The sequence below is a fragment of the Hydra vulgaris genome, chromosome 04, assembly GCF_038396675.1.
Source record: "Hydra vulgaris chromosome 04, alternate assembly HydraT2T_AEP".
Taxonomy (NCBI): domain Eukaryota; kingdom Metazoa; phylum Cnidaria; class Hydrozoa; order Anthoathecata; family Hydridae; genus Hydra; species Hydra vulgaris.
In genome coordinates this window covers 8,142,303-8,161,588 of record NC_088923.1, presented here as the reverse complement: position 1 = coordinate 8,161,588, position 19,286 = coordinate 8,142,303, and the positions used below count along the sequence as shown (strand labels likewise).

Below are 19,286 nucleotides of genomic sequence, written 5' to 3'. Positions count from 1 at the left end.
ATCATGGAACAATCTCCCTGCCCAACTAAAATCTCTTAAATCATTCTCAAAATTTACTGCTCTCTTTAACCATTTTTTAAAGAAAAATATTGTTTATAAATCTTATACCTTTCTGTATAAGATTTATAAACAATATTTTTCTGTTTATAAATCTTATAACTTATTATTTATAACCCTCTTTTTTCTGTTGTGTTGTAATACTAATTTTAATACCTTTTGTTAAATTTATTATTTTACTTTTTCTTAATCTGAAATATTTTCATTAGGATTCTCTTAATCACTATTTTTGTTATAATTACTATTTTTTATCATAATAAATATCATTATTCTTACAGCTGTTAATATTGTTATTATTATTTTTATATTACGGTTTTTGTTATATAATTATTGTTGTTGCTATTATTGTTATTATAATATAGCCTATACTTTTATAATCTTTGCTATTACTTTTAATTCATATTATCACTATTATTTTTATTTACTCCTACTTGAATTATAATTATTATCATTTTACTATTATTAAATTTGACAAGTGTTTAATTCAAATTATTATTTGTAAATATCCTTGATGTGACAACTTAATTCAGAATATATTTGATTTTAAAGTAGACCAACTAAAAAGATCGGTTTAAAAAACCTAAATTAAAAATAACTTGAACTGAAAAACTAATATACAAACTGAGAAGTGCATTCCTTTTTAACAGCTTATTTTTAAGCTATGGTTAGGTATCACACTAGGTTTTTTTTTATCTTTTAAGATTTCTATCATCGAGAGCAATATCATAATGTATCATAATAAACATTGAATGTTACACATATTTTTTGTTTTTAACTTAATTTCATTTAACTTTAATATTAATGGAATTAAACATGAATATATTGCAAATGGATATTTTCTCTCACGTTAAATCAGAAGCTTTTGATGCTTAAATATCAATTAGCACCAGTGACGGATCAAGGGGATCAAGATGGATGGATGAAATTCCTGGATCCGTCACTGATTAGAACAATATTACTTTTATTTTGTTTTAAACAAAACTTTGCTTTAAGCAACAACTAACTGTAGTTATTACCTTTTTATTAGCGTTATTCCATTACCGACACTAGACCATAGATCTAGTTGTGGATAACTTCAGCAAGCCTTTTGTTAAATTGTTTAATTATTGAAGCATTAGTCACAAACTTTTATCACCGTGAGTTTATTGTTTACCTTTAAGTAACAATTTTAATACAATGCCCCAAAAGGTTTCATTGCAAAAAAAAAAATTTCATTAGACCTCAATATTTGATTATTGAAATTAATAAATTATCAAATTTCCATTTATTCATAATTTCAATGTCATAGCACTTAAATTATATTCATATATGGATTATGCATCCTCACTATTTCATTAACTTTATACAAAAGCATATGAAATGTCAGGAAAGATTTCTATAACAGTTTTTTTAAATTTACCAAGTAAGCACAACAAGTGCTTACCCAGTGAGCACAAGACAAATTTATAATAAAAAATTTATAAAACATATTAAGTTGAGTTGAAATTGACTGTTTAATCTATAGCACTCAATAGACGAAAAAAAAGTGAGTGAAAAAGAAACAAAAAGAATTACAAATTTTGAATTTAAAGATTTTAAAAGCAATTATAATCACAAATAATAAAGATTGTTTTTATTAGGTAATCTTGAAAATGATTGGCTGAAACCAACTTTTTTTTAATTATTTTTTCTTGGTTCTTTCCATATTTATTAAATTTTTTTCTGATCCTTCATGATCACGCACTGAAGCGTCGTGTTGTGTCTTAAGTAAGGCGTGTCGTTCAATGGCTTCAGTATGCCTTTTGATAGCATTTTTATGAAATTCAATCTCCTCGTCATGGTAAAGAGATTGCTCCTGGTGTTCCCTCTTTATTTTTGCTAGCAGTTCAGCTTCCTAAAAAAAAACAAATCTCTCTTAATAGCAATATTGAATAATTTACCACAAATGCTAATCCTCTACCCTATTACTAAACACAGGATTTTTTGTTAAGATTTTGAATATTTTTGTGCTTAAGTTAGGAGATAAAAGATACTTAAATAAATCTACTTAAAGAAAAAAGAAAAAAACGTAAAAAATATACTTAAATAAAGAGGCAAGGACGTTCTGCACCTCAGAGTAGCTGAAATACTATAACTATAAAATTAATTGATTTCCGTAAACTAGCACAGTGTCATTATAGGCAGCACTGTGTTAATTTAAAAAAAAATTTTTAATGATTGTTCAAGTATACAAGATTACATTTGTATAATTATAAAATTGTTGACCATGGAAGTTTTAATTTCTTATTCCTTACCAATTTTCTTTTTAATTTTTCAATTTATTATTTTGATAATAAATTTTTTTAAAATCTGATTTTATATTTTACACCATTTAAATGTTAAAAATATATATTTGGAAACTTTGGAATACATTAAATTTTTTTGAAAATTTTTGGGAAATCGCACATGCTTAGTTTTATCAGTTTTGTAATACAAAGTAGAGCATAAAATTAAATATGACCTTTACGAAATCAAAAAAAAAAAAGAAGCTAGCCATAGTAGCTGTCTGCCAAAATTTTTCTCCAGCTGAACACATGCACCACTTTTATGCCTAGTGTTTTTAGCACTTGTGTCGAATAACACAATTTTTTTCTTTGGACATTACGCTATTTAATTATACGTATTATGTTTCTTTATTATCATTTAGAATAAATGTCACAACACGTTCTCATTACTTCGAAAACGTGTTATGATATAATTAGAGTTAGCCATACCTTATAATAGTTTATTTCAATAGTGAAACATGTCAGGTAAGTCAAATAATTTTGGTCTAGTTAGAAAAGAACAACTGATACGATGCTATATCTGCTAGCGCTTATTCTAAATGATAATAAAAAAATATAATTTATATTATCACCAAGGTAAGAAAATGTTAGTTGTTTTTGGGCATAATGGCTGTTAGCTTAAACTTAAAGTCTCATGAGACAGTAATTGAGCAATCAAAAGCTTTTAACTGACCAATCAACACAAACAAATAGACTTTTTTGATCAATTGCAATATCATACCAATTAAAAAAAAAATGGACATACTCTTTCTGTCAATCATTTAAACAGGTTAACTAATGTTAGACATCCAAATCACTATGGCTTCCGTTGCTTAAGTCATTTCTTAATTAACTCTTCTACAGCTTGTGGTCAAGACAACATTCCTGTCATAAGCTTACAAAAGTGTTGTTCTCTCTTCAATTCTCTCCAAACTATTTAATAAGTGCTTGACTGAATCTTGCTTTTCTGCTAACTGGAAAATAGTATCTGTGGTTTAAATTTTCTGAAGAAAACTCAGACCTTCCAACTATTATCCGATCAGTCTTCTCTCTACTATTAGCGAGGTCTTTGAGTCTTTGATCAATAAATTTCTAACATCCCATCTAATAACTTACTCTCTGACAATCAATACAGATTTCAATCTTCACATTTTACGGCTGACTTGGTAACTACTGTAACTGAAAAATTCTATCATATATTAAATAGGAGGAAGCCAAGGGCGATTGCTCTTGATATTTCAAAAGTTTTCAATGAAGTTTAAAATGCTAGTCTTCTCCATAAGCTTGCTTCATATGGTGTATCTGTGAAAATTTCCGATCTTGAAGCGATATCTCTTTTGTAGTAGCTTGGGCCTTGAAGTGGCTTATGAATTTTAACCGCAACAAAACTCAGTTGTTCACTGCAAACAACTATTGCAATGTTATTGATATTCCTATATTTATAAATGATAACACTCTCGCTGAGTCCTCTATTTTACATCATCTTAGAATATCAATCACTACTAGCCTCATGGAAAACATATATCCAGTTCATTGCAATGTTATCATCTGCTAAGGTTGCTTCTTTTTATCGTGCTCGCCACCTCCTATTTGTCCCTGTATGGAAAATTGTTATCATATTTGGACTAGTTCTATAAATAGTTCTAGACAAAGTCTAAAAACTGAATAGTAAATCTAGTTGGACCTGGTTTATCTGCAGAGCTTGAGTTACTCTACCATCATCGTAAGGTTGTATCTCTTTCTTTTTTCTACAAATAATAAATAATATGGTCGTTGATCGGTCCAACAAGCTATCATCTTTAGTTCCTCCAACCAAAACTCATTCTTGCTTGACTCATTAGCAAATTTGCATTTTTTTAATGTGCCTTTCATCCTCTAAAAACTTTTATTCAACTTTTTCCCGCACTTTGATGCTTTGGAACTCTCTCCTATCGTTTTTCTCTCTCCTATCACGTTTTTCTGACTCCCAACCTATAACTTTCCAAGCCTTCTGTTAACGGTTTCCTTGATCTTAACATTTTGCTTTCTGATAACTTGAATGAGTCAGTTTAAAAATAAAAGTTTTTTTTCAAATTAGTTCCTGTTAGTATATGTGAAAATCACATTGCGTAGTGGATCGAGAATTGGCAAACATTTAAGATTCTTTTAAAATACCTTAAACAATACAAATATTTTACTAAAAATAATTACTTTAAGTAAAATATCTTTTAAATTAAACAACTATTATGAAAAAAATTTCATAAAAAAATTTGGATTTTTATGAGCACATGAATAAAATTGAAATAAAAAATATTGACATTTACCATGCGCTAAAAGCAACATTTTTCGGAAACTATTTAGGGATATTTTGTCGCCTGAGCTAAAGGTAAACCTTAATATTTTGGGAAATTTATCTTACGCCGTCTTAGATTATCATTTCTGACCTCATAGTAAACATATATACAACCCATTGCAATGATATTATCTGCTAAGGTTTATCGTGATCGTAATCTTATTTTTTTGAATTTATCCAATTCTAGTATCTTTTGTGTTCGCATTTTCAAAATTTTATTCTTTTAAACCTATTTTTTCCTATTCTTTATGTTTTATATTCCTATTCTTTATATTCCTATTATTTATGCAATTGCTTTTTATTATTTGCTTTGTTATGAAGATGACCTTTAGGAATTCTATTTCAACTAACTTATCAACAAATATATTGGAAAAAGCTTGTCAACAGCCTAATAAGTATTTTGATTAGAAACGTCTGGACAAGAAACTTGATAAGAAGTTGTTTTAGAAAAAGTTTTAGCACTTCCAATCCTTAGTAAGGTGTCTTTCCGTTGTACAGTTCAGTTTTACCAAGCTAAAGGACGCCCTCATTTATAGTTCCATGTGAATTTTTAGCCAACACATAATGATAAATTTCATGCAGGATAAAAAAAGAATATTTTGTTTTTATCTATGGCATAATTTTAAAATTTTATTTTACGGAAAAGAGTGCAGTACAAAACCTAAATTAGCACTATGCAGACCTATAACAATCTAGGACAATGGTCACCTTACATATTGAGTGAGGGTACTTATGTCCAAAACTTGAGAGCTATTTCAACATAGGTCATTAGGGTGTTTCATTTCCGACAAATTTTCGAAAATGATTACGTTACATGCATAACGGGGTAAATAATGTGCCAAAAAAAAGTCTGAAAAATTTTCAAAATTTTAAAATGTCATCTAGAGGTCGCCATCTTGAAAAAACAGCGTTTTTTACACTTTTTTTAACTGTAAACTTGAAAAACTTAAAAAATAATTAAATTTATGTTACGTTACTGAGTGTATATATTAAAGGTTATTATATGAACATTTGGTGAAATTTTCAGAAAAATTGGTAAATGTCTAGAGGTCGCCGTATTAAAATATAAAGCTAAAAAACTTGTTATTTTTTTAAATCTTAAAAAAAATTTAACTGGGCTATTTTTAGGCTTCAGCTTTTCTAAGAATAATAATTAATAAAGAAGATATTAGTAACATACAAAATAATATAAAGTATTAATTAGTTTTGATTTCGAATCGGATGGAGTTTGCTTTCTGTGTTGTTCGACAACTTGCAAAATAAATTGTCGTTGTTCTTCATTTTGTGCATACTCGCGGAAATCACCAATAAGTTTTACTCCTCTTTCGGCGCAATCATTTGTTACCTCTAATTGTTTAACAAAATCTCTGCAGTTCGATAATCTTGGAAGAATTTCCACTCTTGTGGATTCATCTGTAGCCATTCCTGGTTGTTTATTAGTCCTAATAAATCAAAAAGAAGCCACGACCGTGGTCCAATTAAAAAATAAATAACGGTTGAAGAACTTAATGTCGGAAATTTTGGTTTCCCAATTAAAAATGTTTTTGGTCTTGGGGTAGAAAAAAGTTTCTTTGCCATTATTGTTCTGGTAAATTCTGACAATTTTTCATTAAATAAAGATAGAATAACAAGCTCTTCTGTTAAATACCAAAGGTGACGGTTAATCGACGAAATCACAGCGGTTGCGATATCTGAATCTTCTTCTTGATACCAGTTCATTGCGAAAAAAAATTTGAAGTCATCAACTGGAGCAAATACGGAAATCCTCGAGCGGAGAAATTGCATCGAATAAAAAAGACTAATAAACTTAGCCATGCGGTGGATCATAATTTGCTCATTATTGGACATAATAAATTTATTAGATAAGAGTTCCATTTTTAAAATATATATGGAATGTGACATAAATCTGGCATTGTGAATTGCACCTGGTTTGTGAATTTTGAATATTCTTTCCATTGATAGTTTCCCCCCAAGGTAGATAATAGTTAATTCAATTAACTCAAGATAATCTTCTCGCGGAAATATTTTCTCTTCGAGGCATTGGTAAGCCCATTTCAGAACTAAACTTGTTTGATTAAATATTTCTGATTTAATATCAGTAGGCCATTTAAAAAAATTCAGGTTTGAGTAATCAATATCAATTCTAGAAAATTCGGCTCGGAAACGTTGAAAAATAGGTTCATCTGGACTTTTGCTACCTCCTCTTAATGCGGTAAATGCATGCTTAATGTGTAGCTCATTATGATGATGGCGACATGCGAGCCATAGAAGAGGTCTCTTTAACTCAATTTCAATTAAAGTTGCTGCTCCTTTTTTATTACCTGTGTTGCTTGCTGTTGTATCAAAGCATATACCAACAATGTTTTCCAAAATGTTCCAATCTTGCGCAAGTTTCATGACCTCGTCACATTGAGTTTTACCTGTCGAATCTTTAATCAAAGGTACACCAATAAGTTTCGGCCTGCAAATAAAACTTAAGTTAGTTTCTTTGAATACAAAAATAAAAAATATACATAGGATTTATATAAATAAATAAATAAGTACCCGTTAAGAGATCTGCTAATAAGAACTGCTACACGTTCTTCATTATGAGCTGTCTAAATGAAAAAGCTTCGAATCCCAGTGCAAAATGGCCTTTTTAGGTTTGTTTATCTCCCAGTCAGCTTTAATTGACAGAACAATATTCTTTCGCGCATTTTGTCTTTGACGATGCACAGTTGATACTGACAATTTCATTAAGTTTGCCTCCGCTTTTGCAGATGATAGTGGATTGAAATAGAAGTTGTTGGCGAACTGATAAACAACATCGATCAGCCACAGATGCCGTTACTTCTGAGAGCTTCTTTGATGATATCTCTAGTGAATTTGTTAAAGGCACCTTTCTTTTCTTTAGTGGTAAAGGAGTAAACTCTGTATCTTTTTGATCTTCTTCGTCAGCACTTTCAACTATTTCACTGACATCAAAGGCACTCGATTTTTGATCTTCGGTTGAACTTCTCCGAAAATCTATGCTTAGTCTATCTTCTCGACGTTCTAAAAATTTTGAAACACCTAGATCGATGCTACCTGTCATATGATACTTTCTGCTACTCTTTTGATCTTCATAAAATGCCCAATCTTCTTTCCATTTTGGTCTACGTGATACTAATAACTGTTCATATGCATTTACTGCTGAAATGTCGCAAAGTTTCTCAAGCTCATTACAAAATGTGACAATTTTTTCTTTTCCAGCTTTAACATCTCGACTTGCGTGATCAATTTTTTTAATTTTCACCATTTCCACAAACAATTTGGTAAGCAATGAAAGACAAGAGTTATCTGAACGAACTGGTACTCCAGCTTTTTCCCAAACTTCCTTAAGCTCACCAAGAACAAGTTTAAAAATATCTCTTGCAGAAGTGTCGCCTTTTGAATAAAAATGTTAATGAGAGTATCTACCCAAAACATGTTTTTTTGTTGGTAGACGACTGAAACTTGATAATTTATTGGATTCAGGGTAACCAATTAACCAATCTTGATTATTTTTTCTTAGGTTCATCGTTACAATAAAATATTCGCTTTTTCAACTAGTTTTAAAATTGTTTTAATATTTCAATTTTGCTAATTGAAATAAGAACGAATTTTTTAAAATAAATTTATGAAATTTATATACATACGTCTAGATGTTTATTTTGCAAACTATTTAATCACGCAACAACTTTTAGTGGTCAATTATGCTCAAAACATAAATTATGCATTTTATTTAAGGTGAAAGCATTTAAGCAATTATTCAGCAAAAAAATATGTTGAAAAAATAAAACTTTATAATTCGGCGACCTCTAGACATTTACCAATTTTTCTGAAAATTTCACCAAATGTTCAAATAATAACCTTTAATATATACACCCAGTAACGTAACATAAATTTAATTATTTTTTAAGTTTTTTCAAGTTTACAGTTAAAAAAAGTGTAAAAAACGCTGTTTTTTCAAGATGGCGACCTCTAGATGACATTTTAAAATTTTGAAAATTTTTCAGACTTTTTTTTGGCACATTATTTACCCCGTTATGCATGTAACGTAATCATTTTCAAAAATTTGTCGGAAATGAAACACCCTAATAGGTCATCTCTGCTCAGCTTCAACTGTTCAGACATTAGAGCAAATTTTAACTCAAACTGGATTGTAAAACAGATGCATGATACAACCCTACGTCCGTTATAGGATGACGTGTATTTTGTCTTTTTTTTACACATTTCATATAAATGTTTTAATATTTTTTAGATAGTAAAGTTACAGGTAAATCAAATTTGACATTTTTTACTTGAGAAACGGATTGCTGAATTAACTAATTTAGACAAATTTAAGTCTGAAATAGCAGCAGCAGTTGAACGTAATGAGAAAAGTAAACTTTTTATACTACTGCATAACACGCAACAAAAAAGCTCTCGTTCAACGCTACGTTTCTCGTTCAACGCTACGTTTTGTCCAACTACAGTCATGAGGTAAAGTGGCTTATTGTAAACCAATAAAACCTCTATTGATCGAAAAAAATCAAAATAATCGCTTGCAATCAAATTTTGTGACTGGTTAGAACAAAATGACTACCTCCAAGATGACCATGTTGGTTGTCAGATTTTTTTTCTAGATAATTTTGTTTTCAAGTTAGAAAGAAAAAAAAAAAAAAAAAAAATCTTTTTAGCTAGAAAACTTTAACTGCAGAAAAAATAAATAAACTGCTGGAAAGTTTTAGTTTTGTTTACTTATTTTAAATGGCACATTTCTTTATAATTCTTCAAGTCTTTAAAGCGGTTTGTTTATGCTGATTTTTCTAATTAGATAACTATTAAGTTAACCTTAGATTTTTTTTTATTGAACTCTTATTTTCTTGTAATCTATCTATTCCAGCTTAAAGAAACATTATACCGAAGTTGCTGGTACCTACTATTCATAACTCATTTAGATATTTGGATAATGAGTACTTGAAAGAAACATTTTAAAGCCACTTTTTATTATAATACTGTTATTTTATGCACCAAAAAAATTATTTGTTATTTTTTCAATTGTATTAACTTGAACCTTTAAACAATAAAAACACAAATTTTTTGAATTTAAATTACAACAAGATATTTAATATTGTAAATATTAAAATTTATATAAATTTGAATATTTATATAAATATTAAATTTTTTTACTATGTTTTGCATTTATTCAAAAAGCAAATAAAACCACTGCAATTTTAGGATTTTAAACTAGCAGATTTCAATGAAAAACACTCGGTAATTTAAGCATCCTCATATTACACGAAAATAGTATTTTTAAATAAATTTGAATTTCTATGCATTGCTTTTCCGAACAAAAATGAAACAGATTTCTAGCTAATATATTTTTCTTTATGAAAAATTTCTTTTTTTCAACATCAAAATTTCGCGCCACAGATTCTTATACGTGTAATGATAATACTTTAACAAAGCAAAAAATCGAATAGCGTTTATGTGCCACTAATTACTGCATAATTACTACGCTAATTATACTGCTTTTTATTATCACCACATCAAGTCGATTATAAAAATACTGTTCACATCTTAGAAATTTTATGGTATTCTCATATTACCCGAATCTACCTAAGGTCTTGAGTAATTACATTTAATTCACTTCAATTAGTATTGCGTGGTTAAGATATTACTTTTTACATCATAAACGATAATTTAATAGATAACCAATTAATCAAACTTAATAATTCACAATGAACATACAACTTACTTTTTATATAAATGTATAACTTATTTTAGCACTTAAACAAATATGTGAATATTAATGTGAATATAAATACAAGCGCTTTCTTTCCTTCTAAATCAAAAATAAAAAGAAAGAATACAACTAAACTATAAAATCAGCTATTGACGAATATTGAAGAATCAGCTATTGACGGTGTCGTGGTAGAGCACTCGCTTTATAAGCGGTAATGGTATTGTGGTAGAGCGCTTGCTTTAAAAGCGAGAGGTTCCAAAGGGTCGTGTTTCGGAATTATAAGGTTGATAGAGGGTTATAACCACAAGTAGCCTGCTCATCTGTAGTGGCCTTATCGGCCTTGGGGAGGTAAAGTAACAAAAATAAAATTAAAAAAAAACAAAAAAACAACAACAACATATTCAGAAGAAAAGGGAAGGACACCTTTCTCTTTACAAATACTTAAAAGACAGGAAAAAATTAGATTAGGAAAAAGCCACTAGTACAAATACAAATAAAGTCTAGTTTCTTATGATCAATTTTTTTTAAGGAAGAATAGAAAGGATAAATTAACTGGGATTGCTGTAATCTAATTTAAAAAAATTATTACTATTGATTTGAACTTTTTTTCTAGTTTGAGAAGAAGTTTGCAAGTTTTATTATATTAAGCATTACAATACTTAGCGGAAAAAACTAAATTTCAAAAACAAAAAAAGCAAAACTAACAAAAAAAAAAATTAAAATAAATTTAAACAGAAAAAATTATTTATTTAAACAATTTGTGTATCTTTTTTTTGTATTTTTTTGTATCTTTAGGGTGGTTGTTATTTTCAGCAACAATATTGGATAAGGCAAAGCAAAAAAACAAACAAAAAAACAGTTGTGAGTTGAAACTAAAAGACTGATTTTTTTTTGTAATTTTTAAAGAGAAAAGCCAAAATATAAATTGCTATCTGTTCATAAAATGTAACAAACAAGTATATATTGTCTCTATATGAATATGTCTATGTAATGCATGGGTATATGTTTATATACACTTATACATCTGTTTGTTCATGTGAGCATATGTTTGTATTTACCTCATAGGCTTTCCTTTCTATTTAAGTTATTACTATCACTTTTTTAATTATATAATTATATTTGTTTATCAGTATACGCGCATTTAGTTTATTTGGATAAGGCATGTACTTCAAACACAGAATGGCCGTGGTTCGAATCCCACCACCATCCAATTTTTAAACCCTGCTGCTCATATTTTTTGCTTTGTAACCATTTATACTTTCTTTTCTGCATATAAAAAATCTTTCTGTTGTATGCTTTTGAATGATACACATTCAGATTTCTTATTTCACTTAAGCCTCTCAGATACATGTTGCTTTTTAACATTCGGCTCAGTGCACTTAGTTCTACCTGTCCCCTTCCTTTTAGTCTACCACATTATTGGTGAAATATATGTAAACAATTATTAATAATAAATCTTTGCTTGAGAATTGTGCTCTTATACTGGACATCTTTTGTATTTTTACAAGCTTTGCTAAATATTTATGGATTTTAGGGTTTTTTGAAACAATTTTTATAAATATACACTTTTTTCCAAGAATTAAACCCATTTTATTTAGATTAAGTCTACAAACAAATAAAAAAACAAAAAAATTATAAATTTATAATTTTATTATTTCCTACTAACTGTTCTTGAAATGTTACTAAACACTTCAAATATTGCCCCTTTTACCCCCTTAGGATTTTCAAAAATTAAAAAAAAAATTTTTTAAGTACTAAATCATGGTCTAGGCAGATGATAAGCTAGGGTTCTTTTCATTTTCAGACATGACCTTTATTTGAAACACCCTAATATATATATATATATATATATATATATATATATATATATATATATATATATATATATATATATATATATATATATCAGTCTTTTCTGTTTAGCCAGAGCTTTTTCGCTTGCCCACAAACCCGCAAAAATTTTGGCAAGTGCATACAATTTAGGGATTGTCCATAAATTACATAATGCTAAACTTATTTAAAAGATAGAAGTTGTAGATCATTTGGGTTATTTTAGTTATTACTCTTGCGTGCGCAAAAGTTATAACTAAAATAACCCAAAAAATCAGTGATTTTTATGGGTTATTTTAGTTTTTGCTTTAAACAAAGACTCAGCGAAAGAAAACTTCTGATTTGTCTATTTGTTAAAATTAGCTTTATTTATGGATAATCCCTTACCAAAAAATAAATAAATAGGGCATTTTTTTAAAATTGGAACAAATCTTTTTTGTCTATGAAACTTTTGTCTATGAAACTACTTTTGTGAAAAAATCATGAAAACACTTTTATGAATGAATTATTTTATTTAGATAAGTATAAATATAATTTAAGTAAAACGTTTGTTTTCCCGTTTTTAATGCTATTATTTTATTAGAATTTAAATAGATTGTTTTTTTTTTTTTGCTGTCTTTATTTTAGTTATTTTAACTTGAAACTTAAAATGTTTGTTTTGATGATTTAATTTTAGTTACTTTATTTAGAATTAAAATAAAACATTTGTCTTTCCGCTTTTATTCTAATTTGTTTACTAAATATATAAAACATTTTAAATTTTTTTGGCATTTTTATTTTAATTATTTTATCTGGAATTTAAATAGAACATTCGTTTCACATGGTCTTTTTTAAAATTATTTTGTTTAATATTTAAATAAAACGTTTTTTTTGTGTTTTGTTTATTATTTTATCTAAAATATTTGTTATTATTTTAGCTAAAATTTTAAATGAAATGCTTGTTTTGCCGTTTTTAATTTGAATAAAAGCATTTTTTTAAATTTTAATTTAAATAGCAAACAAATGAATTTTTTTAATCGCACATGTCAGCCTAAAAATGACCATCCAGTCAGCGCTTTTTTGGGCTAATTGTAATTAAGGTACAATTAAGAAAATGTTGTTGTTGGTTATTGGTTTAAACAATTGAGATATTTCTGTAAAATATCTACAAGATAAATTGTTTTAAGGGAAATTACCAAAAATCTTACCATGGACTGCAAATAACCTTTTAAAAATTTTAATGTGATATGCCTACCAAGATTTTATGTTATATAGTATAATTATGATATAGTCATATATTATAATTATGGTATGCCATATGTTATAATTATGGTATAGTATGGAATCCTAACTTAAGCTTTAACCTATAGACATGTGAAATTTCAAGTTCTTAGATGCTTCTTAGATGAGAAGTTCTTAGATCTCAAATCCTTAGATTTTTAAGTGAAGACTTTGCTCGGTGCCGGAAGTATTTTAAATATTGCAAAAACATTTAGACAATAGAACATTCCCCATGGAAAAAGAAAAGAAAGAGCTACTACTATCAGCATAAAATTTTTTTGTTTACTTAATAAGTGGAGAACATAATTTTGAGTGAAAAAAACATGTTTTTTAGGAAACTTATAGACTTTAACAGTTCTAGCTCTTTTGATCTATAATCATGTCCAAATTAAGGATTTTATAAGAATTTAAAGCAAACTGAATAAGCAATATCCTAAAAAAGTTTAAAAAGAGTATTTATAGAAGCCTTAAGTTTTGTATAAACAAATAAAAATCTTTAGGAAATTTTTTTAAAACACAAACAGAAGAAGCTGTATTAAACAAAAATAAATTTTCATTTATATCATTTCATTGAAAACCTAAGTTAAAGAGACTTTTATAAAAAGTTTCAATTTAAGTTTAAGCTAATTTAATATTTTTAAAGTGTGTGCTGGAATTGAATTTTAAACGAAGAAGACTGTTTAAAAACATGTTTGATTTTGACATGTAAAAACAAGAAAAAAAACTCACCATTTTTCTAAAATACTGTTCTTCATGTGCAGCCTCCATTTTACCAAAAGAACCACCAGCATCTCTAAATACACATTTAAAATGTTCATATTTGTTTGTTGTTGATTCACCTCCTCAAGGCCGTAAAGACCACTACAGACGAGGAGGCTACTTAATTGTGGTTATAACCCTCTCTCAACTCTATATCTCAGAAACACGAACCTTGACAAACAAGTTAGGCGCGGTACTACCAGGGATGTGGTGGGGATCGAACTCGAAACATCTCACTTATGAAGCGAGCGCTCTACCACTACACCACTACCACATATCATATCATGTGAATTCTTATTTTTGAAATGATTTTCCTAACATCTCTTGAAAGCATAAAAAAATGATTTTTCTCAGCATTTAAAATTATAAAATTATGTATATCTAAAAAATTAAATTCAGTCATTTGAAAATTTTTTATAAACTTTATATTTAAATCAAGATTTTGAGAACTTTAAAAAAATAGAATTCAAGACACATTTTTATTTCTAAACTCATTACTTTTTTTGCAACTTATTTTCAGATATTTAAAAATGAACCCAAAAAATTTGTAATGGATACACTCCATAACAACACGATGCAATAGTGCTGATGTATGCATAATCAGCTGCAATAGTGCTGATAGATGCACAAAATAAATTTTTAATTATTGCAATACAATAAATTTCCAGAACAAAATTAATATCTAACATTAACAATTTAGTGTACGATGGTTCGATTCAAAGAAGCAAAGTCTAATAACTAACAAGTAAAAAAATATGTCTAATAAATATATATTTTATCTATGATTTAAAAGACACCCATGGGGGAAAAAAAAGAGAGGCTATATTATCTATTCTTGTAATAACTGAGTCTTTGAATACAAATAAGTCAGTAAAATCATGTAAAAAAGTAAATAAAAAAGGCATTGAAATATCAAGGTAAAACAAGAATAAGAAGATCAACTAGAAAGAAAAAAAAAAAAAAAACATCTCAATAGCACAGAAAGAATATCTCTGCCTACATTTTGATAAAAACAAATTCAAGAGGACTGAATAACAAGTTGCAATATTTCAAAATGAGAATAAAATTAATTCAACAATTATTAATTGCCAAAATGGAAAATCCAATAACATTTTGAATATTAAAAAAATTTTAAGTGACACAACAGCATTGGATACAGGAAAATTCAAAGGTACAGTTGTAAAAATACAAAATGAAACCAAAACCAGAGACTTGGTGGTTAAGCCACAATATTTATAATGTTAGTTGGTTAAGCCACAGTATTTATAATGTTATCATATATACAGTATTCCTGTGGGTCACATGACTCAAGAAACATCGTCATTATGAGAGGATAAAAAAGTAAACAAAGCCGATATAATAAAAAAAAAATACTAGTAGGATTTTAAAATAAATTTTTAGGGTAGCGCTTTATTGCACATAAAACTTTATAAAATTGTAATTATAATATATAATAGGTGTTATAAATTATATAACTAAACTAACTAAAAAAAAAACAACCCAGAAAATTAGATTTTTTAAACTTCCTGGGATTGTAAAACATGACAAAGAGTCTTGTTCTCTATGACTTACACTATTACTTATTTTTTATTTACTAAAGATGGAGAATCTCATACAACATTAGATAAAATTGTTCATTCAGTATGTGTTTTGGTTAACTTTAGTAGCATTTAATTAGCAAGTAATTTGAACAATAATTTAAAAATAATATGCCATTAAACTATACAAATGTTTACAAGATTAACTGAACAAAATATCTAATTTAAACCTTTTTTTTTTAATGTATATTAAATAACTTTTTCTTCTCTCTCTCTCAACATTTTTTTTTAACAGTTAATGAAGTTTTTTTTTCTCAACATGCATTTTTTTACTTTTTTTTTTTTTTTTACGTTTTTATGTCCCAATTTACTTTAAGCGACTTTTAATTTTACAATGTATATTGGTACATCTTACAATCATATTGCCATATTTTGAACTGATGTGACAATAACAAATTATATCCTGAAATGATAAAACATTACTTTCAATGTGTTCATGTTCACTAAGTTTAATTAATGAAAATTAATCTTTTAAAGATAAAGATTGATTTGATATGTTAAGTTTCTTCACAAAAAATCTATAAATTAAAAAGTCTTTTACTGTCCATACAAAAAATTGCAGCATTAATATTCAGTAACAAGAAGTTGAGTTTTTACTTGGTAGTAATATCCTTGGTCTTTTTAAAGTTAAAATTGATTGTTTTTTTCTAATTAACAATAACAAGTTTTTTCAATTTCAATCATATCATGCAATGGTTTTTCTATAACTGTATAGAAATTTAATTTCTAAGGATATTCTTTTAAAAAAGAACACTTAACAACACCATCTGGACTTTAGTATTATAAGATTCAATAGAGTATTCATGAGCTGATGCAAGGATTGTTCATAAAATAGCTGCCTTTAGTTTTGATTTATAATTAAAAAAACACTTTGTAGTTAACTTTGCTGGTAGGCTTGGTGGTAACCATTAAGAATTATAATCAGTTACAGTTTTATCAATCCAAAATAAAACCGCAGAGATATGTGTAGATGCTTCAGCAAGGCCTCGATATAAATACACGCTATATATATATATATATATATATATATATATATATATATATATATATATATATATATATATATATATAACCCCTAACTGGTTGTCAGAAGGTTTTTCCGTATTTTGTTGACAAAAAGTAAAAAGTAAAATGCAAGACCAGAATTTTTTTTTTTAAATTACTTAATAGACTGCCTGCCCCAACCAAACCCTCAGTCGATGTAGCAGCACTCCATTGCGAGTTAGGCTATAAGATAGTTGATGTAGCAACACTCTGTTGCGACTCAGGCTATTTGTCAGTTGATGTAGCAGCACTCTGTTGCGAGTTAGGCTATAAGATAGTGGATGTAGCAGCACTCCGTTGCGAGTCAGGCTATTTGTCAGTTGATGTAGCGGCACTTTGTTGCAAGTCAGGCTGTAAGATAGTCAATGTAGCAATACTCCATGCATGATTTAGAGTAAAAAAATAAGAGTAAAAACATTTTATTAAAAAAAATAAAAATATTTTGTTAAAAAAAATAAAAACATTGTTTATATTATTAAAAACATTCATAATGTTTTTAAAAACATTAAGAATGTTTTTAAAAACAATCTGGTCAAATAAATTTGCATTTTGCGGTTTTTTTAAAAAACGAATAATTTGTAATTAAATTAATGGTTTTAACTTTCTGTCAACACGGAAATGTTGGACAAAAGTCAAAAGTAATTAAAAGTGACTCTTTTTCAAACCATTTAATACTTTGTCTAAACATACAAATACTCGTAGAAAGTGATACATAATAAAGGAAAAATATATAAATCTTTAAAACTCTTTTATCATTAAAAAATACATAATTATATAAAAAAAATATATATTCATTATTGCTATATATCAGTAGTTATATAGCAACAGGTTGAATTTCATTACAATGGCAATTAGACATATTTTGAGTTAAGGACTTCTACTATGTTGATGAAAACAATAGCTGCTTAAGAAAAGACACTAAAAATATCATAACATAAAAAGCCATAGACAAGAGCTTTAATACATTAACAAAGGGCTTGGGTACTTGTACTTTACTCGCGATCATTAGATTTTAAATTAACAATTTTTACAACTATTTAAAGAAATAAAAATACCTGATACTTCCTCCTTGGCCACCACCCTACAAAACAAAACAAAAAAATACTAAATTGTTTCTGATTTCAAAAATTGTATGTATGTATGTATGTATGTATGTATGTATGTATATATATATATATATGTGTATATATATATATATATATATATATATATATATATATATATATATATATATATATATATATATATATATATATATATTGGTGGTTAAATGTGTAACAAAAAAAAAGGTTATCTGTTTTATATAACAATATAATATAATAAAGTATTTGTCAAAAATAGAGATTGCATATTTTCACTTAAACTGCAATGTTGAACATATAAAACAACTAAACTTTGAAAATAATAGAAATATTTCTATAGTTTGATATAATCAAATATTTCTGGACTTCTGGAAATTATTTTATATATATAATATATTTCTGGATATATACATGATATAAAATGATATATAAATATGTATAAATGATATATAAGTATTTCTGGATTTCTGGAAATTATGTTATATATATATAATAGTAAAGAAATCTCATTTAATCAATTAAAAATTACTAAAATAGAACTGAATTAATTATATTATCAGCCAAACTTGATTACTACAAATTAAATTTCATTTAAAGTGTTGTTTAAAACAGTAAAGAAGCTCACACTTTAATGCAGCAAAATCTACAGCAAAATATTCAAGGATATAATTAAATTATGTATGAAAGTTATGTTATGACAATGTTTATTCTTTTGCTCTCAACTATTGAATAAGCTTTCAGCTTTTTAAGTGTCTAAATTTTTAATTTGTTTTACAATATGCTCAAATTAAAAAATAATGCTGAATCTAGATTCCGTCTTCTTTATCTATCTTTATTTATTTTTTATCTTCCGCCTATTTTATCAGAGAAAACTACTTGCAAAATTTATTTTGCAATGTGTTTTGCAATTTGTGAAAACTAATTCACTTCCACAAGGCTGCAAGCAACCACTACTTAAGTTAGGAGTGAGCTGCAAATAAGGAAAAGAGTTAAATTGCACGAAAGTTGACAGAAAATTAAAAAGCTGTAAATTGCAGGAATCAAAATTTTATGTTTAAAATTTTTAGTAGTTGCACTATATTTATTTTTTCATAAGAAAATAGTTTACCTTTCCGGCACCGGAGCCCAATTCTCCGCTTGACAATAGCCTACTTGAAAGTGGAAGGACTAACTTCTTACAAGAATATCGAAGTGCAGCCATATTTAACAATCGACAAAAACGAGATTAGACGGATATTTAAATTAATTTAAATGGTACTGTAATTACAAGAAAGTCTGGCAAAAAAGAATCAAAAAAACTCGCTTACTAGAGTT

The 19,286-nt window shown here is 27.4% G+C and overlaps 1 protein-coding gene across 1 annotated transcript; it reads right to left on the bottom strand.

Annotated features, from left to right (window-relative positions):
- Positions 1-1,614: 1,614 nt before the first annotated feature.
- On the bottom strand, positions 1,615-19,286 carry LOC100203250 (ATPase inhibitor A, mitochondrial). The gene is made up of 4 exons (XM_065795352.1): positions 19,081-19,286; positions 17,946-17,971; positions 14,219-14,282; positions 1,615-1,930 (listed from the first exon to the last, which is right to left on the bottom strand). The coding sequence occupies exons 1-4, from the start codon at positions 19,171-19,173 to the stop codon at positions 1,718-1,720; spliced, it is 396 nt and encodes a 131-aa protein (XP_065651424.1). The 5' UTR covers positions 19,174-19,286; the 3' UTR covers positions 1,615-1,717.